This window comes from Podarcis raffonei, chromosome 10, assembly GCF_027172205.1.
Source record: "Podarcis raffonei isolate rPodRaf1 chromosome 10, rPodRaf1.pri, whole genome shotgun sequence".
Taxonomy (NCBI): Eukaryota; Metazoa; Chordata; class Lepidosauria; order Squamata; family Lacertidae; genus Podarcis; species Podarcis raffonei.
In genome coordinates, this window is record NC_070611.1 from 78,339,871 (window position 1) to 78,367,821 (window position 27,951).

The 27,951-nt window shown below is 50.0% G+C and overlaps 1 protein-coding gene across 2 annotated transcripts in view; it reads right to left on the reverse strand.

Moving 5' to 3' along the window:
• The window catches only part of IMPDH1 (inosine monophosphate dehydrogenase 1), a 44,498-nt gene extending 17,502 nt beyond the window's left edge, over positions 1-26,996 (reverse strand). The window contains exons 1-9 of one of the 2 annotated variants that reach the window (XM_053406500.1): positions 26,886-26,996; positions 26,472-26,570; positions 10,402-10,450; positions 7,485-7,586; positions 6,860-6,934; positions 4,693-4,899; positions 3,401-3,488; positions 2,462-2,661; positions 644-734 (exon numbers count right to left, since the gene is read on the reverse strand). In XM_053406500.1, coding sequence (XP_053262475.1) covers positions 644-734; positions 2,462-2,661; positions 3,401-3,488; positions 4,693-4,899; positions 6,860-6,934; positions 7,485-7,586; positions 10,402-10,450; positions 26,472-26,570; positions 26,886-26,908 — 934 coding nt within the window. In that variant the 5' untranslated portion in view covers positions 26,909-26,996. Of the gene's footprint in view, positions 1-642; positions 735-2,461; positions 2,662-3,400; positions 3,489-4,692; positions 4,900-6,859; positions 6,935-7,484; positions 7,587-10,401; positions 10,451-26,471; positions 26,571-26,885 lie in introns of both variants that reach the window. The other variant, XM_053406499.1, reaches the window with a different exon arrangement.
• Positions 26,997-27,951: the final 955 nt, after the last annotated feature.

Sequence of the window (27,951 nt, forward strand, 5' to 3'; positions counted from 1 at the left end):
GAGCTAAGGTGGAGGGAAATCATAGGGGTAGGAATTAAGGTAAAAATATGTAATTAAAAAGAGATGCTTCTATTATATATTGTATAACTTGGAAGGTATGGCAAAGAATGAAAAAAATATAATGATTGGTCTAAGTAACCAAAAAGATCAGGAGTTATTTTCTTTGAATAGAGAGCAGCACTGTGGTTTCCCCCTCCATTTTACCTCTATTCTCAATTTTGGGTTTTTCTTCTCTGGGAGATGCATTGTCTTTTAAAACAAACACTGCTTTCTCCCATTTTTCTGTTAACGGCGAAGATTGGAAATAGAATAAAGTCTTACTGATTTTGAAAAAGAAAGAAAAAATATGTATAACCATAAAAAAATAAAAATAAAATTATTGTCCTTATTTTCAGAAGCAAACCCCACTGAAGTCCTTGGGGCTTACTCATGAGTAAACAGGGTCGCAGCTGAACCTCTCTGTTTTGTACCGATTTCCGCCTTACTTCCCCCGCCCCTCCAGAAATTTGACCAACAAGCAAAACAAAACAGGCTTCATGACCTCGGCTGAAGCTCCCCACCCAACCACCCCGGAGAGGGGGGAAGAACAATGTTCTTGGAGGGGGGGGTCGTGTCTCCCTGCCAAGGCCATCCAGATACTCACCATTGCCCCCAATGACCTGGAGATCCGGGTATTTGTGTTTGATGTAGTGGATCATGCCGATCTGATAGACGGAGTTTCCCTGAGATGAGTCCTTTTTTCGAGAAGAGAGGAGCCTGTTAACATTCCCGCATTGCAGGGGAGGTTGGTCTAGATGGCCTTTGGGGGTCCCTCCAAACTCCACCGTTCTAGGAGTCTACGAGGGTTCGAATCCCCACTGGGCCTCGGAGGCCAGGCACTGCCTTCCTCCGCCCAGGCTACCTGGCAGGGTTGTGGTGGGGGGTTGAAAGGGAGAAGGGCAGAACCAGGCCCACCCCCTCAAGCTCCGGGGAGGTGCATATAATTAACATTTCATAGGCTGCCACCAATTTGCAAAGGCAGCTACAGAAGTACCTTGATTCTCAAAATTACTGTATATACTTGAGTTACAGATTGGTAGCCGTGTTGGTCTGCCATAGTCAAAACAAAAAAATTTTTCTTTCCAGTAGCACCTTAAAGACCAACTAAGTTAGTTCTTGGTATGAGCTTTCGTGTGCATGCACACTTCTTCAGATACACTGAAACAGAAGTTGCCAGATCCTTCTATATAGTGAGAAGGTGGGGAGGGGTATTACTCAGAAGGGTGGTGGGAATGGGTGATTGGCAGATAGCTGTGATGAGCCTGTTGACGACTCTTAACGACTGCAATAGGTCTTACAGGAAAAAGCAAGGGGTGAGAAGGTGAAAAATGGCTTTGTCATGTATAATGAGATAAGAATCCAATGTCTTTGTTCAGACCAGGTCTCTCCATGGTTTTAAGTTTGGTAATGAGTTGTATATACTCGAGTATAAGCCAACTTTTTCAGCATTTTTTATGCTGAACCCCCCCCCTCGGCTTATACTTGAGTGAGGCGGGGGGCGGCGGAGGGACGAGTGGCGAGAAAGGAGCCCTTTCAAGCCGCTTCTTCCTCCTCCGCCACCTTTGCCGCCACCACCAGGTTTGTGGTGTGGTGAACTGGCTTATACTCGAGTCAATAATTTCCCCAGGTTTTTTGTGCTAAAATTAGGTGCCTCGGCTTATATTCGGGTCGGCTTATACTTGAGTATATACAGTAATACGTTCCGGAAGTCCGTTCCAAAACCAAGGCGTGCTTCCCTATAGGAAGCAATGCAAAACGGATTAATCTGTTCCAGACTTCTAGAAACAACCCCCAAAACAGCAGTTGAACATGAATTTTACTATGAAACGAGACCATCGATCCATAAAATGAAAGCAATAAACAATGTATTGCAGTCACACAATCAATCCGTCAGTAGCTGAACCGGGTTCCACACAGTCACAAAAACAAAACAAAAAGAGCCGCAAAGACAAAAACGCAAAATAAACAGCAAAAAGAGACAGACCTCAGCGTAACACTGAAAATGGAAATTATCTGAAGAAGTGTGCATGCACACGAAAGCTCATACCAATAACTAACTTAGTTGGTCTCTAAGGTGCTACTGGAAGGACTTTTCTAATTTTATTTTTTTAATTTTATTTTGTTTTGACTCAAAACGGAAATGCGGCACTCAAAACAGAGCACGTTTGGCTTCCAAATAAAGTTCGCAAACCGGAACACTGACGTCCGGGTTTGCAGCGTTTGGGTTCCAAGTTGTTTGAGTGCCAAGGCGTTTGAGAACCAAGGCGCCACTGTACCCGTTTTATTTTCCAGGTGCAAAACCGGGGTGCTGGCGGAGGGGGGAGCCGGCCCTTCCGAAAAAGCGCCTCTGCGAATTCAGCACAGAGGACCATCCTTGCCCCCGGAGCCACAGCCCCCCCGGCCAGACGAGGCGGGCACCCACCAGCACGACCACGTCGACGCCGGCCTGCATGAGGAGGTCCAGGCGGTACTTGTCGTCTTCCCGGGTGCCAATGGCCGCCCCGCACAGCAGCTGCTTCCGGGAGTCCTTGGAGGCCAGAGGGTAGTCGCGGTTCTTCTTCAGGTCCGTGCGGGCGATGATGGCCACCAGCTCGTCCACGTCGTTCACGATGGGCAACTTCCCTGCGCGGAGGAGGGCAGAGGGAGGCAGGGCGGCTGAGAGCCTGGCGGCCGGATCGGGCCCAAGGGGGCCCAAAACCGCCCGGCACCCAGAAAAAGAGGGAACATTTTATCACATGTGGTGGGAATGTAAAAAAGTGAAATGCTTCTGGGAGATGATATATAATGAGTTGAAAAAAATGTTGAAATATACATTTATAAAGAAGCATTTTTATTGGGCGTTGTGGGGAGTGACATAAATAGAAATGAATGTAAGCTCTTTTTATATGCAGCAAGAATATTATTGGCCCAAAAATGGAAGCAAGAAGAGTTACCGACGATAGAAGAATGGAGGATGAAGTTCATGGACTATGCAGAATTAGATAAACTAACAGGAAGGTTAAAACGGTGGATCATCAGAGGTGCTGATGGAAGTCCAAAAAGATTGTATAAGTGATAAGTTTCGTGGTACATTTAAAATTTATATGTTAAAATCGATAAAAAATATTATATAAAAAAAACTGCCCAGCACCCTGCTCTGGCAGTGGCCAACCAGGGGGGAGAACCGCAAGTGGGGCCTGACTCTGGCTCCCCACCGCCTGGTACCCAGAGGTAGACTGCCCCAGGGGGTGGAGGTTCTGCTCTAGTTCCTGCAGCGGAACCGGCCCAGATTACCGGCTCCGACTGAGGAGGGCAGAGCAAAGCCAGCCTTAGAGGTCCAAGGGGGAGAAAGGGTTACCCCACCCTCGCACCCCCCGCGTACCTTTTTTGCTCCTCTGAAGGATCTCGTTGGCTTCTTTCAGCGTGACTCCGGCGGGGGCCACCACCAAGTCATTGCGCTTCGTCATGACCTTTGTGGGGGGCAGGAAAGGGGGCAGACTGGGGTGAACTGGCCCCAGGCACACACACACACAGCCAGTTTGGCCACCCCAGGAAAACTGGGACCAGGCATTTTGGGGCCGCCTCTAGACCTCCTGGACGTGGGTGGCGCTGTGGTCTAAACCACTGAGCCACTTGCCGATCAGAAGGTTGGCGGTTCAAATCCCCGCGACGGGATGAGCTCCCATTGCCTGGTCCCTGCTCCTACCAACCTAGCAGTTCGAAAGCATGTCAAAGTGATCATGCCTGACCTTCCTCTCAAGGCCTCTTGGCTGGTGGCCCTCACGGCCTCAAGTGGGAGAGAATTCCACAGTTGGACTATGTGCCGTGCCTCCATTCCAGGAGAAACTTCCCTATGCATCTCCCAACACACTGCAACTAATCCAGAATGTGGCAGCCAGACTGGGGACTGGGAGCGTTCGCCGGGACCACATAACACCCGTCCTGAAAGACCTACATTGGCTCCCAGTACGTTTCCGAGCTCAATTCAAAGTGTTGGTGCTGACCTTTCAAGAGCTAAACTTGGCCCAGTATCCCTGAAGGAGCATCTCCACCCCCATCATTCAGCCCGGACACTGAGGTCCAGCTCCGAGGGCCTTCTGGTGGTTCCCTCACTGTGAGACATGAAACTACAGGGAACCAGGCAGAGGGCCTTCTCGGTGGTGGCGCCCGCCCTGTGGAACGCCCTCCCACCAGATGTCAAGGAAATAAACAGCTATCTGACTATTAGAAGACATCTGAAGGCATTCCTGTTTAGGGAAGTTTTTAATGCCTGATGTTTTATTGTGTTTTAATATTTTGCTGGAAGCCGCCCAGAGTGGCGAGTCAGATAGGTGAGGTATAAATAATAAATTATTATTCTAATATTATTCTTATGATGAAGAAGGACTTTCTTTGTCTGTCCTGAATCTTCTCAGAGGATGGAGGAAGGCACAAGGGGTGGCATTTGAATTGGGCAGGAGACGGGAGACCATCCCACGAATTCGAGGCGGACGTGAACGGCAGTGGCAGAAATTCAAGAGAGAGCCTTTTTTCGGCAGCTGTGCCCTCTTTCCCCCAGACCCACATTGCAGAGGGTTGGACTGGATGACCCCTGGGGTTCCCTCCCAGCTCCATGCCCGTTCCTTCCCTTTCGTCTTGGCTGCTGCCAAGGGAGGCGGGCACCCCGGGTCCTACCTCGCTGAGCGCGATGCCGTAATCCTTCTCGGAAAGGAAGTCGATGTCCCGGGAGGTGACGATGCCCACCAGTTTGCTGCCCATCTTCCCCGTCTCGGTGACTGGGATGCCCGAGAAGCCGTGCCGGATCTTGGCCTCAAAGACGTCGCCCACCGTGTGCGCAGGGCTCAGCACCACCGGGTCCGTGATGAAGCCCTGCTCAAATTTCTGCAGAGAGAGGAGAGAATAATTGGGTGCCCTCTTCCCACCTTGGATCCAATCTATGCTTCCAGGTGCCCTAAGAAAGCTGCAGAGATAGCGCAGGATAGTGCGCACCCCGGAAATGATCTCTTTCAGCTTCTGACTTCTGGAAGAAGGTCCAGGGTTATAAAGACTAGGACTGGCGCCTGAGAAACAGTTTCTATCCAAATGCGGTTTTGGTTTTAAACGCAGTGTAAGGTAGTCTTTAGACGCGGGTGGTGCTGTGGGTTAAGTGTGGTGTAGTGGTTAAGAGCGGTAGTCACATAATCTGGGGAACCGGGTTCGTGTCTCCGCTCCTCCACATGCAGCTGCTGGGTGACCTTGGGCCAGTCACACTTCTTTGAAGTCTCTCAGCCCCACTCACCTCACAGAGAGCTTGTTGTGGGGGAGGAAGGGAAAGGAGATTGTTAGCCGCTTTGAGACTCCTGAAGGGGAGTGAAAGGCGGGATATCAAATCCAAACTCTTCTCTTCTTCTTCTTCTTAAACCACAGAGCCTAGGACTTGCCAATTGGAATGCAATGATGGGGTGAGCTCCCGTTGTTCGGTCCCTGCTCCTGCCAACCTAGCAGTTTGAAAGCACGTCAAAGTGCAAGTAGATCAATAGGTACCACTCCGGCAGGAAGGTAAACAGCGTTTCCGTGTGCTGCTCTGGTTCGCCAGAAGCGGCTTAGTCATGCTGGCCACATGACCCGGAAACTGTCTGCAGACAAACGCTGGCTCCCTCAGCCTATAGAGCGAGATGAGTGCACAACCCCAGAGTCGGTCACGACTGGACCTAATGGTCAGGGGTCCCTTTACCTTTACCTATCAGAGTTTTTAGGGGGCTAATCAGGCTGGGATAGCAGGCTTGTTGGTTTTGAATGTCTTATGTAGATTTTGTTGTTCTGTATGGGACAATGACAATAAAGATTATCGCATCGTATCGTAAACCTTGCCAATCCCTGCGCCAGGAGAATCCAAGGCCAGGGGCACACACACACCAGGATAAACTGGGGTGGCACCAGGAAACACCTGCAAGCCCAGCCTGCCTTCCTCCAGGCTGCGTGTCTCACACACAGTTCACACCCTCCATAAATGTGTCCAACCCTCTTTTAAAGCCATCCTTCAGCGGGGAGTTCCGCAGTTCAACTCTGCTCCGCAAAAAAGGGTTTTATTTTACCTGCCCTGAACCTTCCAGCATTCAGTTCCATTGGAGGCCCACGAATTCTGGTATTTTAAGAGAGTGACTAGGATTTTACTAGCCCAGAAATGGGAGGATGGCAAGATGCCAGCAAAAGAAGAATGGCAAGCGGAACTTATGTACTGCGCCGAAATGGCCAAGCTGACGGGAAAACTCAAAGACAAGGACAATAAAGACTTTTTAGAAGACTGGGAACCGTTTGCGATGTTCTTACAGGAATACTGTAAAGAAACGGACTCACTAGCGGGGTTTGAGTAAACACTTACAATTAAGGGGGGAAGTGTGTAAGTCAAGGAGCAACGATTGGGAAAGCAACAAAACGTAAGATGTAATTTGGAAAGATATAGTATAAAAATGGTAAGAATAGAAGAATATTTAGTTGGAAGATTTTTAAAATCAAGGTAAACAAAATAAGCAGAAGGGGCAAATATTTAAGAGAAGGTTGCTGGAAGTCAAGGGGGGGGAAAGGGATTTGGATTTATGAATTTTTAAATTGTGTTTATGATGATTGTGTTGCATATAAAATTATAAAACCTAATTTTGAAAAAGGAGAGCGAGAAAAACTTCCCCCTGCTGTCCACTTCCTCCCTGCCAGCCATCATCTTACAAACCCTTCCTTCCTTTTTCGGCCAGCCAGGGGGGAGGAGTGGTCCTTCTCCCCCCCCCGACTACCCTGGGGTCGGCCTCGCGGCTCTGCCCCCACCCCAATACGGAGCCCTTCGCCAACCCCAAATCCGGGCGCTCACCTTGACTTTCCGGACCTCGTTGGCCTGGAATTCCGGGGTGCAGTTGTGATGGATAATCCCTATGCCGCCCATGAGCTGCGGGGGGAGACAAGGGGGGCGGGGGGGGGCAAAGTCACAGGGGCTGCATCCTCCCTGGTCCCAGCTCCCCAGATTCCCCACCCCACTACTAAACTCTGGGTGCTGTTTTCTCCCCACACTGAGCCCCCTTTTAACCATGGAAAGGGCGTCATACCAGTAAATCTGTGCGTCTGTGCAAATGCCCCCAGGCAAAGTCTGTTTCGGGGGGCCTAATCCAGGCCACCGGTTGGTCTAATCCAGCCCCCCCCCCCCGTGGCAGTTTATTTCCTGGGGTAAAATCCTAAAATAAACCTCACCAACTTAAAAAAAAGCTCAACAACCAACTGTGGGGTAAAATCCTTCAAAGGTCACCAATTTCAATCCTTTGTTTGGCCCTTCACTTCATCAAATCTGGCCCTCTTTGGAAAAAGTTTGGACCCCACTGCCCCAGACCCACGGGCAAAACTGCCTCCCCGGGGCTCTTGCTGGGGGGAAGACGTGGAAACAGAGTGGGGGGACCACCCCCACCCCCTGGGAGGCCCTGCCCCCTCTCGGGGCGGCCACTCACCGCCATCGCAATGGCCATGTCTGACTCGGTCACCGTGTCCATCGGGGAAGAGATGAGAGGCGTCTTGAGGGTGATCTTGCGGGTCAAGGCTGACGTCAGGTCCTGCGGAGGAGGGAGGGGGGTGGAGGGATGGAAGAGACCGCAAGGCTCCTCCGGCCCAACCCCCAGGGCGCCCCCAAACCCCCAAGAGACATAAGAGGGCCAGGTGACACTCGGCACCAGAGGTTCTCCAAGTGGGCACTCTCGCCCCCCGGAAGGCAGCGCAAGAACCTTGGCGGGGGGTGACAAGAGGCATGGGGGCGGCAGGGAGGTGCAGGGGGTGTTAACGATGATGATGATGATGATGATGATAATAATAATAATAATAATAATAATAATAATAATAATAATAATAATTATTATTTGTACCCCGCCCATCTGGCTGGGTTTCCCCAGCCACCCTGGACGGCTTCCAACAAAGATTAAAAATACATCAAAATGTCACACATTAAAAACTTCCCTGAAGTTTTCGATGACTCTCTTGACTTTGAAAAACCGATATCCCTGGATAAAGTTCATTCATTCTGTCAAATTCATTGCGCTAAATAGTTTCCATTGGGCTTTGAATAAAGGGGAAACTCATTTTTTATTTTCTTTTTATTGTGTGGCTACTCTCCTTAGTAGGTCGTGCAAACCGCTGTTCTGAATAATGCTTTTTGCATGCGCAGGGGATGAGTTTATGGGCAGGCATGGCCAAACTTGGCCCTCCAGATGTTTGAGGACTACAACTCCCATCATCCCTAGCGAACAGAACCAGTGGTCAGGGATGATGGGAATTGTAGTCCCAAAACATCTGGAGGGCCGAGTTTGGCCATGCGGGGGGGCAGGCACAAAAAAACCTATGGCGATCACTGATCTACCTTAATAGGGACATTTATAACCATCCCTGGAAATCGAGTATGCACTCTAAAGGAAACATTGTGGTGAAATTTGACTCACTAGCCGGTCTTGATCAAACCCTTAACAACTAGCAAAATGAGTATAGAAAATATAACAATGATGTTAAAATAAGAAGACAATAATAATTATTAAAGATTTTAAAAGTCGGAATAATAAAACAAGCTGGACAAATCAACATGCAAAAACCCAGAAGAGGAAGTTGAGGGAAGTCGTGGGCGGGAGGGAATGGGGACGGGACATGGGAATTGTGTTTTTCTGTTACGTGATATGATACAGTGATGATAAAATTATGTAAAACTTAATAAAAATTATTTTAAAAAATAATAATAAAGGAAAGAGGGAGACATGGCCACAGGCCATCCATGCTGGATGTATGTCTCACTGTGTTTTTACGTTTTGTTGGAAGCCCCCCAGTCAGTTTTTGAAGCAGAGCTGGGATGGCTTGAGGCTGTGATTTCTGTACTGCGGGGGGCTGGACTGGATGGCCCTGGGGGGGTCCCTATGGCTCCATGAACCCCCCACCGCAAAGAATCCTTCCCCCCCCTTTTAAATGCTTTATTGTTCACAATTACGCCTTTACGTTATTCATTGTGATCAACATGTTCCTATTCATGTTCCCGTCCCGTCCAATTTCCCCCCCATATTAAAAACTTCCCTGTTCAGTAAGACTATTCCTATTTATTTTCCTTAACGTCGTATAGTATCTTCCAAAGTTATTCCAAGGCGGCAGCCGTCTTGAGATTGCTGCTTTTGAAATATTCCTGGAAGAATTCCCAGCTGGAGACGTCTCTCGTTTCGTCCCTTGCAAAGAATCCTAGTTTCCCCGGGGCCATTGGGAACTGTAGCACCGCAAGGGGCAGGCTCCGCCCCCAGTGTTTCTTGCCTCGGCCGGCCGCCTGACCTTCACCGTCCCGGCCGGCCGATTAGGCGCCGACTCCATTTGGCCTAACTAGCCTTGACGAGCTTATCTCCGCAGGGCCGGCAGGCTCCCCCCGCCCCACATGGTCTGTGCCACGCCAGCGCTCCCCAAACCAGTGCCCCCTCCCAGATGTTTTAAGGGCCCAGCCCTGGGCAGCACAGCAGGAGGTCAGGTGGGGAGAGGCTGGTGGGGTCCCCAAGAGACAAGGCAAACCCTGCAGGGGCCAGGTGAGCCCCCCCCCTTTTAGGGTGTATTTGAAGCCTGTTGCTGCTTTTTTTAAGAAAAAGAAAGTTTGCCTATTTATATAAAAAAACCATATACCGTTGTATCACAGAATGTACAACAATACCATGTTTTTATTATTTTTATCGTGTTTTTAATTTTTTTATTGTCTTTTAAATATTTTTATCAAGTTTTTAATATTTTTATCGTGTTTTTAATATTCTGTTGGGAGCCGCCCAGAGTGGCTGGGGAAACCCAGCCAGATGGGCAGGGTATAAATAATAAATTATTATTATTATTATATATATATATATATATATATATAAAACCACAAAAGAGCCATTTGACTCTCCTTCCTTGGAGGTTTTCCAGCAGAGCTTGGATGGGCATCTTTTGTCAGGGATGCTTTAGTGAAGATTCCTGCACTGGAGGGGGTTGGGCTGGATGACCCCTGGAGGGCCCTGTCCAACTCTATGATTCCATGAAAACCATATAGTAAAATCACAAAACTATTGCAAACGAGTGAAGAACAAAATAATTCCCAACACCTACACCAGGGGCTCATTTCTTTGGGAAGGAAGGGAAAGGTTAGGGGGTGCCATGACCCACATGGGAAGAGGGGTGGCTGGGGACTTTAGAGGGGGGAGTAAATGGCTTGTATATTGGTGCTGCTCTGCAGCTCAAAAGGGGGTGGTCTTGGGTGGCGGGCTGGGGAAACCCTGCCCCCCCCAGCACCCACCAAGGGGAGAGGGGAGCAGCCGAAAGACTCAGCCCCCGGGAACCCTCAGGCAGCCCCACCCGACAAACGGCGCTGGCCCGTGGGGAACTCGCACTCACCACCTCGTCCGCCGTGAAGTCGATGAAGCCTGGGAGGATCAGGAAGTCACTGAGGAGAAAGGAACGGACTGTGGTTAGCGGCAATTCGTGCATGACGGCGGGTTGGAATGCATGACCTCCGGGGGCCCCATCCAGCTCTACCAATCTTTCCCCTTTTTTGCTAAATGATTTTGATTTATTTTCAATTCCAGTGGACGCTCGGGCTGCAAACGTGATCCGTGCGGGCGGCACATTCACAACCCGCAGCGTTCAGAACCCGTGACCCACGCGTCTGTGCATGCGTGGGTTGCGATCGGCGCTTCTGCACATGTGCAAAGCGTGATTTAGCGCTTCTGTGCATGCGCAGAAACCCGGAAGTGACCATTCCAGTGCTTCCAGGTTCGGCGCGGTGTGCAACCTGAAATTGCGCAACCCGAAGCGTCTGTAACCCGAGGTATGACTGTACAAAAATCCAATATGCGCCATATTATATTAATAGCAAATAGAAATACCAATTCAAACACAAATCAATTACATAGCCAATTATAAATTTTGTGTGGCTTCCTATGTGCGGGCCTTCAAGGTCTGATTCTCTTTAATTCTGCCTCCAGACTGTTGCTCAAACCAAATACAAATGCAAGATGAATGTACTCCCATAAATGCTATCTCTATTCAATCCTGGTAATAAGTAATATGGCATGTTTTAGGTAAAGGTAAAGGGACCCCTGACCATTAGGTCCAGTCGTGGCCGTCTCTGGGGTTGCGGCGCTCATCTCGCTTTATTGGCCGAGGGAGCCGGCGTACAGCTTCCGGGTCATGTGGCCAGCATGACTAAGCCGCTTCTGGCGAACCAGAGCAGCGCACGGAAACGCCGTTCACCTTCCTGCCGGAGTGGTACCTATTTATCTACTTGCACTTTGACGTGCTTTCGAACTGCTAGGTTGGCAAGAGCAGGGACCGAGCAGCGGGAGCTCACCCCGTTGTGGGAATTCGAACCGCCGACCTTCTGATCGGCAAGTCCTAGGCTCTGTGGTTTAACCCACAGCACTACCCGTGTCCCAATTATGGTACATCATAATTGGGACGCAGTGGTACCTCAGGTTACAGACGCTTCAGGTTACAGACTCCACTAACCCAGAAATAGTGCTTCAGGTTTGCTTCAGGATGAGGACAGAAATCGTGCTCCGGGGGCGCGGCAGCAGCAGGAGGCCCCATTAGCTAAAGTGGTGCTTCAGGTTAAGAACAGTTTCAGGTTAAGAACGGACCTCCGAAACGAATTAAGTACGTAACCCGAGGTACCACTGTATTATGGTATAAAAGCTAAAAACAGAAAGAAAAACAGAAAGAAAATGGGGTAATAATGAACTAAGAAGGAAACAGTTTACCAAAAGCGAAAAGAGAACCGTGCTGAGGATGAAGGAAGTCAATTGGCAGAAAAGAAGAATTGAAATTATTTATCTACCTATATACACATACATTGTTGACTATTTGATCTGTCTAAGTTTCCGTATGTCATTATGTTTTATTTGTATTCATTTGTTTTTTTATTGTTTTTGATTATGTATTGCTACTTTTATGTTTAGTTTTATGACGCTGTGTTTATGTGTTGTAAAATAAACTTAATAATAATAATAAAAGTCATAAGAACATGGGGAGCACCCTTTTCTCATAGTGACCCACCAGAGGCCGGTCATGAGAACCCCGCAAGCGGGATCCGAGTGCGAGAGCCTTCGAGAGCCTCCTCTGCTGTTGAATGCTTCTTTTTGATGTAGGTTGCCTCTTTTAAAGTTATGTTTTATTATCACATTTTCGTATTGCATTAGATTGTTATAAGATGTACATTTTTTGCTTCTTCAGCTTGTAAACCGCCTTGAGTATTGTTAAGACAGAAAGACGGTATACAAATTAAAAACGGTGACGATGATGTTGAGCCTCTGCCCCCACCCCCCCAAAAAACAAAAGGGTCTGGAGGCGCCCCACAGCAACCGCTGCAAAGCCATTCATGGGCAGCCGGCGTGAGTAATGGGGCTTAGAGAGGGAGGCCCAGGGCAGCCAGCCCTATTTTGGCTGGGGGAGGGAGGGTCAGAGGAACAGGAGGCTGAAAGCTGGAGCACAGGAGCTCCACGCCCCCCCCCCAGCACTGTCCACGTTTTCTGCCCCCCGACGGACAGAATTCAACCAAGGCCAGACCAGGGTTGCGGTGTTAGAAACTCAGATGATAGCAGTAGTAGTAGTATTAATAATAATAAATTATTTTTATACCCCACCCATCTGGCCGGGTTTCCCCAGCTTCCAGCAGAATATTAAAATACAATGATTCATCAAACATTAAAAGCTTCCCTAAACAGAGCTGCCTTCAGATGTCTTCTGAAAGTCCGATGGTAGTTTATTTCCTTGACATCTGACAGGAGGGTGTTCCACAGGGAGGGCGCCACCACCGAGAAGGCCCTCTGCCTGGTTCCCTGTAACTTGGCTTCTCGCAGGGAGGGAACCGCCAGAAGGCCCTCAGAGCTGGACTTCAGTGTCCAGGCAGAGCAATGGGGGTGGAGATGCTCCTTCAGGTCTACTGGGCCTTTGACGCCGTTTAGGGCTTTCAAGGTCAGCACCAACACTTTGAATTGTGCTCGGAAACGTCCTGGGAGCCAATGGAGGTCTTTCAAGATGTTGGTGAATCATTGCTTCAACTCTGGTGATCTTTGCTTCTTCCAGTACACTGGCATTAGTTCACCTGTCTACCCAAGTGATGTGCTAAAATTTTCGGAGACCTCGTTGACGGAATCTTTCGAGGAGTTGGATGTTGACAAGCTGGAAGGTGTGCAGAGGAGGGCGACCAAGATGGTCAAGGGTCTGGACCCAAAGCCTGATGAGGAACGGTTGAAGGAGCTGGGTAGGTTTAGCCTGGAGAAGAGGAGACTGAGAGGAGATAGGAGAGCCATCTTCAAATATCTCAAGGGCTGCCCCATGGCAGAGGGAACAAGCTTGTTTTCTCCTGCTCTGGAGGGCAAGACTCAAACCTATGGTTTCAAGAACTTTCTGACGGTAAGAGCCGTTTGAAGGGACTTCCTCGGGAGGTGGAGAGCTCTCCTTCCTTGGAGGCTGGGTGGTGATTTGTCAGGGAATCTTTAGCTGCGATTCCTGCATTGGAGGGGGTGGGACTAGATGGCCCCTGGAGGTCCCTTCCAGCCCTTCACTTCTATGAATGATATCAAAAACAAGCACATTTTGAAGCACGAGGAGCACATTATGCCGCCCACTCGCTTGAGGGGAAGCAGAGCAAAGGCCAAAGACCCCCCTGGACTGGGAAGGGAATTTGGTGGCAATGGAGAGATCAGAGATCCCTTACGCAGCAGCTCCGCTCTCGGCCTCCGCGCAGAGAAGCCCAGACGGCTCCCTTTGCGATTCCCATCCGGAAATGTCTGCCCACATGCATAATTGATATTTGCAACCGCAAGACCCATCAAAAAAACCCTCGGTCAGCCATCCAGAGGGAGCTCAGCCACTCCCAGGCAGGAGCAAAAAAGGAAATTAATTGCATTCGGAAAGCATCCAAACTGCCACACGCCTTTGCGTAAAAATTAAAGGGGGGTGGGAGATGAGGCTTCTCCAAAAACTGAGAAAAATGCTTCACAGGAATAAAAAAAAATTAAAAGGGGTGGGCTGCTAAAATACTTGCTGTAGTCAGACCTTCACATGAGACCAACTCTCTTGCCAGGAGGCAGAAAGGGACCTAACCCAGCAAACACTTACACACCCCTCTGTACCCTGAAAGGTCCACAAAGTGTCTGTTGCTCTTTGCCACTTGCCCTGCCCAGCTCCCCGTTAAAATTGGGGTGTCCTGCATATTTTATGTCCCATAAACAGTAGGCCTCTTGCAGCGACCCCACTCTAAGGAAGGCATACAATGGCACAGTCCCGTGATTTGACCCCGGAGCTAACATCGAACAGCTGCCAATCGGTACAATCTGGGCCAAACCCGGACAAGACCGTCTCCGAATGCAGCAGAACGGAGCCTCCTGGGGTCCCTCAGCCATGCGCTGGGTGGTCTTGGGGACCCTGCAACCAGTGCCACAACTAATCACCTCCAGAATTCACGGCTCTTTGGCACCGACAGCTGCGGTGGCCCTGAACAGGACCCAGACCCAAAAGGGACAGGATTCTGTGTACATCCTTCCTCTGATCAATACGGATCAATTGACAGCGGCTTCATGCGCAATCGTTTGTGGAGGGCAGAGAGAAGATTCAGAAGCACGGCTTCCTCTGACCGTGGAGGAAGAGCGAGCCATTGAGAGGCCTCTCCTCTGCCGTGAATTTGTCCAATCCTCTTTTAAATCGCACTTTGCGCATGCGCAGAAGCACTAAATCGCAACCTGCGCGTTCGCAGATGCGGCACTGCGGGTGGCAAACGTGCCTCCCACACGGATCACATTTGCAACCTGAGCGTCCACTGTATTATTCATAATAATGTATTTCCTACACCCCGCCCATCTGACTGCAATGCCCCAGCCACTCTGGGCAGCTTCCGACCAAAATACAGAGGGAAGGGGGGTGGGGAACCATCAAGCATTAAAGGAATGATGGTTTGAGGGGGACAGGGGGCAGGCAGGGGTGGGGGACTCCCTGGTCCTGAATGGGGTAACTGTGGCCCTGAAGGAACAGGTGCGCAGCCTGGGAGTCATTTTGGACTCACAGCTGTCCATGGAGGCGCAGGTCCATTCTGTGTCCAGGGCAGCTGTCTAACAGCTCCATCTGGTACGCAGGATGAGACCCTCCCTGCCCGCAGACTGTCTCGCCAGAGTGGTGCGTGCTCTGGTTATCTCTCGCTTGGACTACTGCAATGCGCTCTATGTGGGGCTACCTTTGAAGGTGACCCGAAAACCACAACTAATCCAGAATGCGGCAGCCAGACTGGTGACTGGGAGCGGCTGCCAAGACCACATAACACCGGTCTTGAAAGACCTACATTGGCTCCCAGTACGTTTCCGAGCACAATTCAAAGTGTTGGTGCCTTTAAAGCCCTAAACAGCCTCAGCCCAGTAGACCTGAAGGAGCATCTCCACCCCATCATTCTACTCGGACACTGAGGTCCAGCACCGAGGGCCTTCTGGCGGTTCCCTCCCTGCGAGAAGCAAAGCTACAGGGAACCAGGCAGAGGGCCTTCTCGGTGGTGGCACCTGCCCTGTGAAACACCCCCTCCTCAGATGTCAAGGAAATAAACAACTATCTGACTTTTAGAAGACATCTGAAGGCGGCCCTCTTTAGTGAAGTTTTAAATGTCTAATGTTTTCTTGTGTTTTTAATATTTCGTTGGAAGCTGCCCAAAGTGGCTGAGGAAACCTAGTCAGATGGGTCAGGTATAAATAAGAAATTATTATTATTATTTTATGATAAGGATGAGGATGATGATGATGATGTACTTTCTTTCTTTGTCCTGAATCTTCTCAGAGGATGGAGGAAGGCACAAGGGGTGGCATTTGAATTGGGTGTAGAACCGGAGGCGGGAGACCACCCCACGAATTCAAGGCGGACGTGAATGGCAGTGGCAGAAATCCAAGAGAGATCCTTTTTTTGGCAGCGGCGGTATCTGCCAAGATGAAAAGCCGTTTCTTCAATTATTAGCGTCAAAGGATGACAACGTTTTCTTAAACCACGCGCTTACTCATTCACTGCTCCTCGTTCCACGCCCACCAGATTTGCACAGTTTGGGGGGAAACAAGAGAGATGAGAGTGACTAGTGGGGTGCCACAGGGTTCTGTCTTGGGCCCGGTCTTATTCAACATCTTTATCAACGACTTGGATGATGGACTCAAGGGCATCCTGATCAAATTTGCAGATGACACCAAACTGGGAGGGGTGGCTAACACCCCAGAGGACAGGATCACACTTCAAAACGACCTTGACAGATTAGAGAACTGGGCCAAAACAAACAAGATGAATTTTAACAGGGAGAAATGTAAAGTATTGCACTTGGGCAAAAAAAATGAGAGGCACAAATACAAGATGGGTGACACCTGGCTTGAGAGCACTACATGTGAAAAGGATCTAGGAGTCTTGGTTGACCACAAACTTGACATGAGCCAACAGTGTGACGCGGCAGCTAAAAAAGCCAATGCAATTCTGGGCTGCATCAATAGGAGTATAGCATCTAGATCAAGGGAAGTAATAGTGCCACTGTATTCTGCTCTGGTCAGACCTCACCTGGAGTACTGTGTCCAGTTCTGGGCACCACAGTTCAAGAAGGACACTGACAAACTGGAACGTGTCCAGAGGAGGGCAACCAAAATGGTCAAAGGCCTGGAAACGATGCCTTATGAGGAACGGCTAAGGGAGCTGGGCATGTTTAGCCTGGAGAAGAGGAGGTTAAGGGGTGATATGATAGCCATGTTCAAATATATAAAAGGATGTCACATAGAGGAGGGAGAAAGGTTGTTTTCTGCTGCTCCAGAGAAGCGGACACGGAGCAATGGATCCAAACTACAAGAAAGAAGATTCCACCTAAACATTAGGAAGAACTTCCTGACAGTAAGAGCTGTTCGACAGTGGAATTTGCTGCCAAGGAGTGTGGTGGAGTCTCCTTCTTTGGAGGTCTTTAAGCAGAGGCTTGACAACCATATGTCAGGAGTGCTCTGATGGTGTTTCCTGCTTGGCAGGGGGTTGGACTCGATGGCCCTTGTGGGCTCTTCCAACTCTATGATTCTATGATTCTATGAGAGATGCTCTCTGCGAAGCCCCAGGCTGCATCCCTCGTCCTATCCTTGGCTTCAAGGAAAAGGCAGCGCTATTCTCTGCAAGGATAACCAGAAGGATCTTCCCATTCTTCCTTCCCTTCCTCTGATCTCCTTAAATTTCTGTGGTTTTGCTTCCCTTGCACCCAGAGCTGAGGGCAGGAAGAAAGATCTCCACTACAAGGACCCGGAACAATCTGACACCCTGTCAAATTCAGATAATAATAATAATAATAATAATAATAATAATAATAATAATATAAAACTAAAATTTATTTATACCCCGCCTTCCCCAGCCAAGGCCAGGCTCAGGGCGGCTAACAACCAAGAATAAAAACAAGTTGAATGAATACAACTTAAAAACAAAGCACAACCTTCCCAAGCCACAGTGCGCCCGCAAAATGGGGAAAGGGTGCTGTTCAGAAATAAAGGGCCGGACAGCTGGGAAACCTCTCCATGGACGGGAATCTCCAAAGCGCCTCTCTGCCAGGGCGAGAAACTCAAGATATATGCTAGCATTCGATTGACATTGGAGAGAGACTGAGTTGAGAAATAAGACCAAGGGTACATATTGATATAGGAATGTATTAGATAAAATGTAAAGAAATACACAATAAGAAGAGTACATTCATTTGTAAAAAAGGAATATACAAAGGGATAGACAGGAAGTCCAAAGTGTTGGTACAGATATGAGTTTGGAATAGTTTTTTGTCCTTGTTTCTTTTCTTTAGGTATATAAACTTTGTATATAAACTTTGTATATATGCTGAAAATTATATTATAATAAGCCTTGTGATGTAATATGATCATGATTACCGATGTAACATTAGAACGTTAATGAATAAATAAAACTCAAAAAAAGGAAAGGGGAAAAAAGAAACTCAGATGTATAAACTAATTGCCAAATGGCAGCTTAAACCAAGGTTACGGTCACCACAATGGAACGTCTGGGCACCATTTTCCCCCCGTAGTGAGAGTTACAATTTTTACTACTACTACTACTATTATTTTCATTTCTAGAGCACTTTCTCTTTTAAAGAAAAAAACCTCAAAGCTGCTTATGAACACATTAAGACGTCAAATAAAACTACCCCGTACAAAACAAATTCAAGCCTCAGGGGAAATATTTCAGAGCCTTCTCTAAGTGACTACAAATGAGTTTACAGTGGTACCTCGGGTTAAGTACTTAATTAGTTCCGGAGGTCCGTTCTTAACCTGAAACTGTTCTTAACCTGTAGCACCACTTTAGCTAATGGGGCCACAGGATTTCTGTCCTCATCCTGAAGCAAAGTTCTTAACCTGAGGTACTATTTCTGGGTTAGCGGAGTCTGTAACCTGAAGCGAATGTAACCCGAGGTACCACTGTATAGAACCTGGATGGGGAATGGTCTGAAAAAGTTCGGGCACCAATGATTGAAACAATGGAAGTCCTCCCGAAATGAGGAGAGAACGAAGGAACACAAACTCCGGCAAAACAAATTCAAATTAATAGGGCAGATTGGGGGAGGAGAAACGATGCCTTATGAGGAACGGCTAAGGGAGCTGGGCATGTTTAGCCTGGAGAAGAGGAGGTCAAGGGGTGATATGATAGCCATGTTCCAATATATAAAAGGATGTCATATAAAGGAGGAAGAAAGGTTGTTTTCTGCTGCTCCAGAGAAGCGGACACGGAGCAATGGATCCAAACTACAAGAAAGAAGATTCCACCTAAACATTAGGAAGAACTTCCTGACAGTAAGAGCTGTTTGACAGTGGAATTTGCTGCCAAGGAGTGTGGTGGAGTCTCCTTCTTTGGAGGTCTTTAAGCAGAGGCTTGACAACCATATGTCAGGAGTGCTCTGATGGTGTTTCCTGCTTGGCAGGGGGTTGGACTCGATGGCCCTTGTGGTCTCTTCCAACTCTATGATTCTATGAGTTACGAGAAGCATGAAAACCAACATTAATACATTATTTTTAAATACAGAAGTGTGGCAAGGGGGGGGGCAAAGGAAGCAGGGGGAGACGGCAGAAAAGGGGAATGAATTCTTTGCGTTGTTCTTCACTGCAGAAGATTCTGGACAGGCGTCTGTGCCCAAAGCAGTTTTGAGGTGTGTCGTGGTGGTTATTTTTCATTTTTATTTTTTAAAGAGGGGCATCTGAAGAATTAAGTCAAGCAGGAATGACAAGAGACGAAGGTCTAGGGCCAAGTGACGAGCGAAGGACAAGTTGTCGGGTCCAGATGGAAGACGTCCAGTTCTAACAGAAATGTGAAAATGCTGATCTTCTAATAAAAAGGGGCAGCTTGTTGCTAAAAATCAATTTCCCTCCTGAAGGGCTGGAAGGCGGCCCGTTTTTAAATGGAGGAATTAGGAGGGAATTACAGACCCACGAGCCCACCAGCTCTCTCTGGCAACTTTGCAGGCAGCATTGTTAAAATCCGAATAACGGGACATACGGAAGAACAAGCCTGGGCAAAAAAACCAGCAGGGCTTTTGCAGCAGGAAATCTTCCTTCGCCGTGTCCTGAGCATCGGCAACCAGGGAGAGATGGGAGATAATCTGGTATAAACATTGCATGCAAGTAGCCGGTCCTCCTGAGCCCGATTACTTGGACATTAAGCCCCGCTGTGCTTCCAGCTAAGTGTGCACAGGATCATGACCTTGCAGCACAATCCAAAGTGTGTTTACTCGGAAGGAAGCTGCGTCCAGTTAAGCAGCACTTACTCCTCAGGAATCATCCTGGGGATTAGAGCCTCCTGTTTTCCAAAAACCTCTAAATTATCCCAGGGGATGAGGAGGGGCCCTCCGTATAGGGAAGCCTCTGGCTATAGGAAAGAAAAACCAGGAACTCAAAGATACTCGGCCCATTCTTGCAGCAGAGGGGAGCCAGGGCTGGGGTCTTCCAGGGCCCGGTACTTTTAAACTACCGTGTTTTCGCTCTATAAGACACACCAGACCACAAGACGCACCTAGTTTTTGGAGGAGGAAAACAAGGGAAAAAATATTCTGAGTCTCAGAAGCCAGAACAGCAAGAGGGATCGGTGTGCAGTGAAAGCAGCAATCCCTCTTGCTGTTCTGGCTTCTGGGATAGCTGCGCAGCCTGCATTCGCTCTATAAGATGCACACACACATTTCCCCTTACATTTTAGGAGGGGAAAAGTGAGTCTTATAGATCAAAAAATACGGTACTCAAGCTATCTTGGGTGAACAGTGAGGTAGGTAAGCTTGCGTCAGGTGATTCAAGAGTTCCAGAAGAATCGCTTCAAACTGGCTGAACAAGCAACAATACATCAAACAAAGATCAGTATCTGCAAGATGATGAAGGGCCTGATGAGGAGCGGTTGATGGAGGTGGGGATGCATAACCAGGAAAAGAGGAGACTGAGAGGAGATATTTATTTATTTATTTATTTATTTATTTATTTATTTATTTATTTATTTATTTATTCCCCGCCCATCTGGCTGGGTTTCCCCAGCCACTCTGGGCGGCTTCCAACAGAACACTAAAATACAATAACCTATTAAACATTAAAAGCTTCCCTGAACATGGCTGCCTTCAGATGTCTTCTAAAAGTTTGGTAGTTATTTTTCTCTTTGACACCCGATGGGAGGGCGTTCCACTGGGCGGGTGCCACCACCGAGAAGGCCCTCTGCCTGGTTCCCTGTAACTTGGCTTCTCGTAGCGAGGGAACCTCCAGAAGGCCCTCGGAGCTGGACCTCAGTGTCCGGGCAGAACGATGGGAGTGGAGATGCTCCTTCAGGTCTACTGGGCCGAGGCCGTTTAGGGCTTTAAAGGTCAACACCAACACTTTGAATTGTGCTCGGAAACGTACTGGGAGCCAATGCAGATCTCTCAGGTCCAGTGTTATATGGTCTCGGCAGCTGCTCCCAGTCACCAGTCTGGCTGCCGCGTTCTGGATTATTTGCAGTTTCCGGGTCACCTTCAAAGGTAGCCCCACATACAGTGCATTGCAGTAGTCCAAGCAGGAGATAACTAGAGCATGCACCACTCTGGAGAGACAGTCCGCGGGCAGGGAGGGTCTCATCCTGCGTACCAGATGGAGCTGATAAATACATCAATACATCAAACAGAGATCAGTGTCTGCAAGATGATGAAGGGCCTGATGAGGAGCGGTCGAAGGATCTGGGGATGCATAGCCAGCAAAACAGGAGATTTGAGAGCCATCTTCAAATATCTAAAGGGCTGTCACATGGAAGGTGGGGCAAGAGTGTTTTCTCCCGCTCTGGAGGGTAGGACTCAAAGCAATGGATTCGAGTTGCAAGAAAGGAGATTCCAACTGAATATTTTTCGGGCAGTTCTGAGCTGTCCGACAGGATTTCTCAGAAGTACGGCCGTGATTCTGTACAAGGGGAGAACAGAACCAGGGTGCAGAACACGAACCCAGAGCCTCGCCTTCCCTTTTGACTCAGGAAGCTTCCTCCTTGACCTCCGGCCCATGAACCTCGTCCGGCGGAAGGAGCACAGGCAATCTCAAGGCATTTCTTGCCGCATAGCGCGGTGATGGCCATGGGACATAGATTGTTTTTAAAAGGGGGTGAAGATGAAATTCAAAGGGTTGGAGAAGAGGTCTATCCACGGCAGCTGGCCATGAAAGCGAAACGGAGCCTCCACAGTCAGCTGCAGTCTACCTCTGAATACCAGGGTAGCAATATCGGGAGACGGTTGCTGAACGCTCCTGCTCTGATCCTGGCTAACAACCTGTGCAAGGAGAATATTTGCTGCAAGTTTTGCTTACATGCATTCTCTGTGTGTGGCCTTTTCACTGCGAATTCAAAAGAAGGGAGGGGGGGGACCAGAAAGCGAGCAGAATACTTTCGAGCCTCAACAAAAATATTTAAAAAAATTAAAATGTGGAGGCAACGCGGGGTGGGGGAGGATGACCGTGGTAATCTGATTAATGGATCATCTTCCATCATATGAGGAGAAGCTTAAACTGTTGGGCTTTTATGTATTGGTGGGCGGGGTAAGCAGAGGAACTCTCAACTGTGCCAGAGCAAGAATGCAATTTATAGGAGTGCACAGAGCAGAGCTAAACTACGAGATTCGGTCCCAGCTTGGATCAGACAATTCCAAAAGCTTCTGGTCATGAAGGCTGAGCTCTCCCCTCCCTCTCTGGTCCCTCAGGATCGAGAAGATGCACAGCAAAGCATGGAGGCAGCAGGATTTTATGCAACGGCTCACTAAGAAGTCACACCATCCATCATGGCCTGCTTGTGGGTTTTCTATGCGGGGGTTCGGTTTGGCTGCTGCTTCTGCCCTGTAGACCTGAAGGAGCGTCTCCACCCCCATTGCTCTGCCTGGACACTGAAGTCCAGCTCTGAGGGCTTTCTGGCGGTTCCCTCTCTGTGAGAAGCAAGCTTACAGGGAAGCAGGCAGAGGGCCTTCTCGGTGGTGGCGCCCGCCATGTGAAACACCCTCCCATCAGATGTCAAGGAAATGAACACCTACACAACTTATACATCCGAAGACAGCCCTGTATTGGGAAGTTTTTAATGGCTGATGTTTTATTGTGTTTTTATATATATTAATAACCGCCCAGAGTGGCTGGGGCAACGCAGTCAGATGGGCAGGGTATTATTATTATTACAATTACAATTATTATTATTATTATTATTATTATTATTATTATTATTATTATTATTATTAGATGCTAGACTACGTGGGCCCCTAATTGGCCTCATCCAGCTAAGGGGCTTCTTATGTTCTCAAGGAAAAGGAGAACCAACAGGGTTCTAGGATAGTTCTGTAGGTTAGAGCGTGGCGCTGATAACTGCCTAGAGACATTGCCTTGCTGACAAAGGTCTGTATAGTTGAAGCTCTGGTTTTCCCAGTAGTGATGTGTGGAGGTGAGAGCTGGACCATCAAGAAGGCTGATCACCAAAGAAGGGATGCTTTTGAATTCTGGTGCTGGAGGAGAGCAGAGTTCTATTCCAAACTTTAAAATGGAAAGCGTAATGCTTGTGGTCAACAAAAGAGTGTCTCAAGGCAAATCTAAAAAAATGTAGTATAAACACTGGCAACTGGCCTGCGAGCACTCCAGTTGGAGAACAACGTTTACCAAAGGTGTCATGGGCTTTGAAGACACTCGAACTCAGGACATAAGGGAGAAACGTGCCAAGAGGAAGGCACGCTTGGCAAATCCACACCGTGATCAACTCCCGCCCGGAAACCAATGTCCCCCACCATGGAAGGACGTGTGGATCCAGAATTGGCCTCCACAGTCACCTACAGACTCATTTTTAAAACCGTGTTTATGGAAGACAATCTTACTCGGCTACGAGGGATTGCCGAAGAAGACGCTGGAAGAGACTCCTGAGAGTCCCATGGACTGCAAGAAGATCAAACGGATCCATTCTTAAGGAAATCAGCCCTGAGTGCTCACTGGAAGGACAGATCCTGAAGCTGAGGCTCCAAGACTTTGGCCACCTCATGAGAAGATAAGACTCCCTGGAAAAGACCCTGATGTTGGGAAAGATGGAGGGCACAAGGAGAAGGGGACGACAGAGGGCGAGATGGTTGGGCAGTGTTCTCGAAGCTACCAGCATGAGTTTGACCAAACTGCGGGAGGCAGTGGAAGACAGGAGTGCCTGGCATGCTCTGGTCCAGAGGGTCATGAAGAGGCGGACACGACTAAATGACTAAACAACAACGAGACCATTGATCCCTAAAACGAAAGCAATAAACAATGTACTGCAGTCACACAATCAATCTGAACTGGGTTCCACAGAGTCGCAAAAACAAAATGAAAAAGCAGCTTAAACAAAAACGCAAAATAAAGAGCAAAAACAGACAGACCTCAGCGTGGCACTCAAAACGGAGGACATTCGGCTTCCAAAAAAGGTTTGCAAACCGGAACACTGACTTTCGGGTTTGCAGCGTTCAGGTTCCAAGTTGTTTGACTACCAAGCCGTTCAAGAACCAAGGGACCACTGTATAGCTGGGACCACATAAAGGATCTTCATTGGCTAGATCAGGTTTCCCGAACTTGGGTCGCCAGGTGCTTTTAGACTACAATTCCTGGGTTCTGTTAGCTGGGAATGCTGGGAGCTGTAGACCAACAACTGCTGGAAAAGACGCAAGTTTAGGACTCAATGATCTTTGGGGTCCCTTCTGACTCTTCAATTCTATTAATCTACATAAATGCAACATTTGGGAGATATCTGCTAAAGCTCCTACTCTTCAGATAAGAAGGACAAGAACTTAGAGAGAAGCTGCTGGATCAGGCCAGAGGCCCACTAAGTCCAGCATCCTGTTCTCACAGTGGCTAACCAGATGCAAGCAGGATCGCAGCGCCAGAGCATCGCTCCAGGCCTGAGATTTTCAGCAACTGGGACGCAGAGTCGTCCGGGCTGGGGGCGTCTGAGAGCCACCCCCTTGAGAATTACTTCCCTGGACCAGAAATGGCCTGCTTGGAACTCACAGCCGCAGGATGTGGTCATGAACACTGGCACAACTTGCTCTTCTTAAAATAAAATGAAATGAGTACCCTAGGGGAAAGGGAAAGTCCATTCTTGGTTGTGAGCCCATCGCTGGCAGAAATGCAGCCTCCGCTATCTGAGTGACGGAAAACGCCAGGCAGCAATGGAGCGTTCGGGGCCTGGGAGGCGGCTGGATTGCAGCAAAACCGAGGCTCCCAAAAGCCAGGCTGGATACAGTATTAAGGGCACAGGAATCTTTCTTTCCCTGCCATTGAACCCAAAATGCAGACTCAAACCTGAAAGCTGAAATTCTTATTAATAGATCGCCTTTCCCCACCCAGGCCGGGACTCAAAGCAGCTACTACAACTTAAAACGGCACAGGTAAAACCCAAAAAGCTAAAGGCGCGTCAAAGGTGAACGATTTAAAATGCAATGAAATGTAGAATTAAAACCACAGATCTGTTTTAAATGCAGGTGATGAAAACAGTGCCGGACTATCAGAAACCCTTTTCTTTCCAAACAAAACAAAACGCAGTCAGTTCCCAAAGGCCAGTTGGAAAATCTTCACCGGCCAGCGGAAGGACAGAAAGGAGGGAGCCAGTCTGGCTTCCCTCAGCAGGGAGTTCCAAAGTTTCCTGGGAGAAGCCACCACCGAGAAGGCCCTCTCCTGCGTCCCCACCCAGCGGGATTATGAGTGGGGTGGGACCGAGAGAAGGGCCCCCCTGAAGCTCTCGGAGCCTGGCAGGTTCGCCTGGGAGAAGACGGTGGTTCAGACAGCCCAGGCCTGACAGTATCGGGCTCTGGAGGTTGTAACCCGAAATTTGGATAGGAGAACCCCTTTCCACTCAAATTCACTCCAAGACGCATGGGTGAAGATGCACCCAGCCAGAACCAGGAAGAGGAGGCTGCCCATTTGGGAATACTTTTGCCCTCTACCCGTCTCCCCGCCAACCCCAAAGGCTCAGCAAATTCCTCCTCCCAGGTTCCTCAATTAAGAGTTGACGAGGAGGTTTTGCGCAACAAACCTGCTTCCCCCGAAGATTCGCTCTTTTTGCAAAAAAGGAAAGCGATAAGAAAAAAAACTTTGGAAAGGCAGGGAGGGATAACGCTTGCGTTGTCGCAACACCGAGTAATCTCCCCACAAACGGACTGGAACGAAAATGCATTGAACGGGCAACACTGCCTAATTTCCCTGCACCCAAATCAGAACAAACAGCGGCGTCCCCTGGAAGAGCAGAGAGTGACCAGCAGCCCATTTCACAGATTCTCGTGCAGGAAAAGCAAGGCAGGCCCTGTTGGCAATTGCAGAGGTCCACAGGCCGGACTGTTCAGCAGAGCCAACCAAGGGGTCCCCCAGGTCGCTGCCACGTTTCAAAGAGGTAATAAATGAGAAGGACATTTCTGCCATGTGCCACCTGCTCTTTGCAGGGCCTGGCCAGAGATTCTGACCCAGAGATTCAGGTTGGGCACTAGGTTGGGGTTGACTGCTGGGGGGCGGGTAGAGGGACTCATCAGATGGCATGGGGCAGGGTCTCCTTGGGGACAAGAGGACGACCCCCGCCATCAATGCAGGGGCCAGCCAGGCATTCTGTGGGAGGGGGCTCCTTGCCATGGGGCGATGCCAGCCGTCTCCATCTTCCCCTGGCGCTTGGGCAGGTGGCACGGAGACGCCCTTCCTAGCCGGGGACCCTTTTCCTGGGGGTGCCATCTCCTGGGGGGCCCCAGGCAGGGTGCGTGCGGGCAGTGGCATAGCGTGGGTTGTCAGCACCCGGGGCAAGGCAAGTAATTTGCGCCCCCTAACCCAGTAGGGGCAGAGAGCTGTGAGTGCGAGCGCGCCCCCCCCCCGATGTTGCGCCCGGCCCCCCCTGCACCCCCAAGCTACGTCACTGCGTGCGGGGGACCCAGCTGGGAGCCACGTGGGGAGGAGGCCCGCCCCCTGGCCCCCCCTTACTTGTAGGTGAGTCCGTCGGCGATGGCGAAGAGCTGCTGCGCCGTCAGGCCGTCCTCGGGGACGTAGCCGGTGCCGCCGCTGATCAGGTAGTCGGCCATGCTGCGGAGGCAAGGGAGAGAGGAGAGAGACCGTCAGCGCTCTGCACATGCTCGGGGGCCGCCTGTCCAGCCAAGCGGGCGCGGGCCGGAGCAGGAGCCGCGGGGGCCAGGCGGCGGGGCTGGCCCTGCCTGGCGCACGGACTAGGGCGCACGGCCCCTGCCCGGGGAGTTGGGTGGTGCTCGGGCACCCGGGGCGCCCAGGGGCCGCCGATGCCACCAGCAGCAGCAGCAGCCGCCGCCGCCCCGGCCCGGCCCGCTTCCTGCCTCGCCTCCTCCCCGGCCGTGCGCTCCCCCTGGCGCGGCCCGGCGCGCCTACCTGAGCGGCTCGCCTTCGCCCATGGCGCCGCCGCCGCCGCAGCCGCCGGGCCGGGCTCGCCTCCGCCGCCGCTTCCTCGTCGTCGCCGTCCGGCGGGCGAGCAGGCAGGCGGGCGGGCGGGCGGGCGGCTTCCTCGGTCCGCCGTTGGCTGCGCTCGGCGCCCGCCCCGCGCTCTCTGCGCCACCGCGCAGCGGAGCCACCAAGCGGCGCCCAAGAGGAAGAGGAGGGCGGAGCGCGGGGCCAGGACGGCCTGGGAGGGCGGCTCCTGCCTCCGGCGAAGGAGGGAGGGAAGGAGAAGGAAAAGGAAGGAGGATGGGGAGGAAGGGAGGAAGGAAGGAGGATGGGGAGGAGAGAAAGAGGAAAAGGAAGAAGGATGGATGGAAAAGGAAGGAAGGAAGGAGAAAGGAAAGGGAAAGGGAGGGAGGAAAGAAGGAAGTAAGGAAGGAGGAGATGCAAGGAGGGTGGGAAGGAAAGAAAAGGGGGGAGGAAAAAGAAGGGAGGAAGAAGTAAGGAGGATGGGGAGGGAGGAAAAGTAAAGAAGGAGAAGGGAGGGAGGGGGAGAAGGAATGAAGATGGGAAGGAAGGAAGGAAAAGGAAGGAGAGAAAGAGGAAAAGGAGAAGGATGGAAGGAAAAGGAAGGAAGGAACGAAGGAAGGAGAAGGAGGAAGGAAGGAAGGAAGGAAGGAAGGAAGGAGGAAGGAGAAGGAAGGAGAAGGCAGGGGGTTCCTGCTTCCTGGTGCCCAAGGAGGCCTCAGAAGGAACCCCCACCCATCCTCCGGCCACAATTGTGCTCCCCCTCCCCCAAAGAGGAAGCGCAGGTTTTGGGTCAGGCAGGCGCCGCTCTTTGGGCAAAAGCAGACAGGCTGACAAGCAAAGGAAAGCTCTTTGGCATCCAAATGTGGGGAGCCAGCAAAGGGCTCAAGGGTCTGAGAACCCAGGTCGGAACGTCGGAGCGACGCTGGTTTTAACTGGAGTCAATGGGCAGGCAGCTGCCCAGTGAATCCTAGGATTGGGGAGCTGGAAGGGACCGTGCGGATCATCTAGTCCAGGGATCAGCAGACTTTTT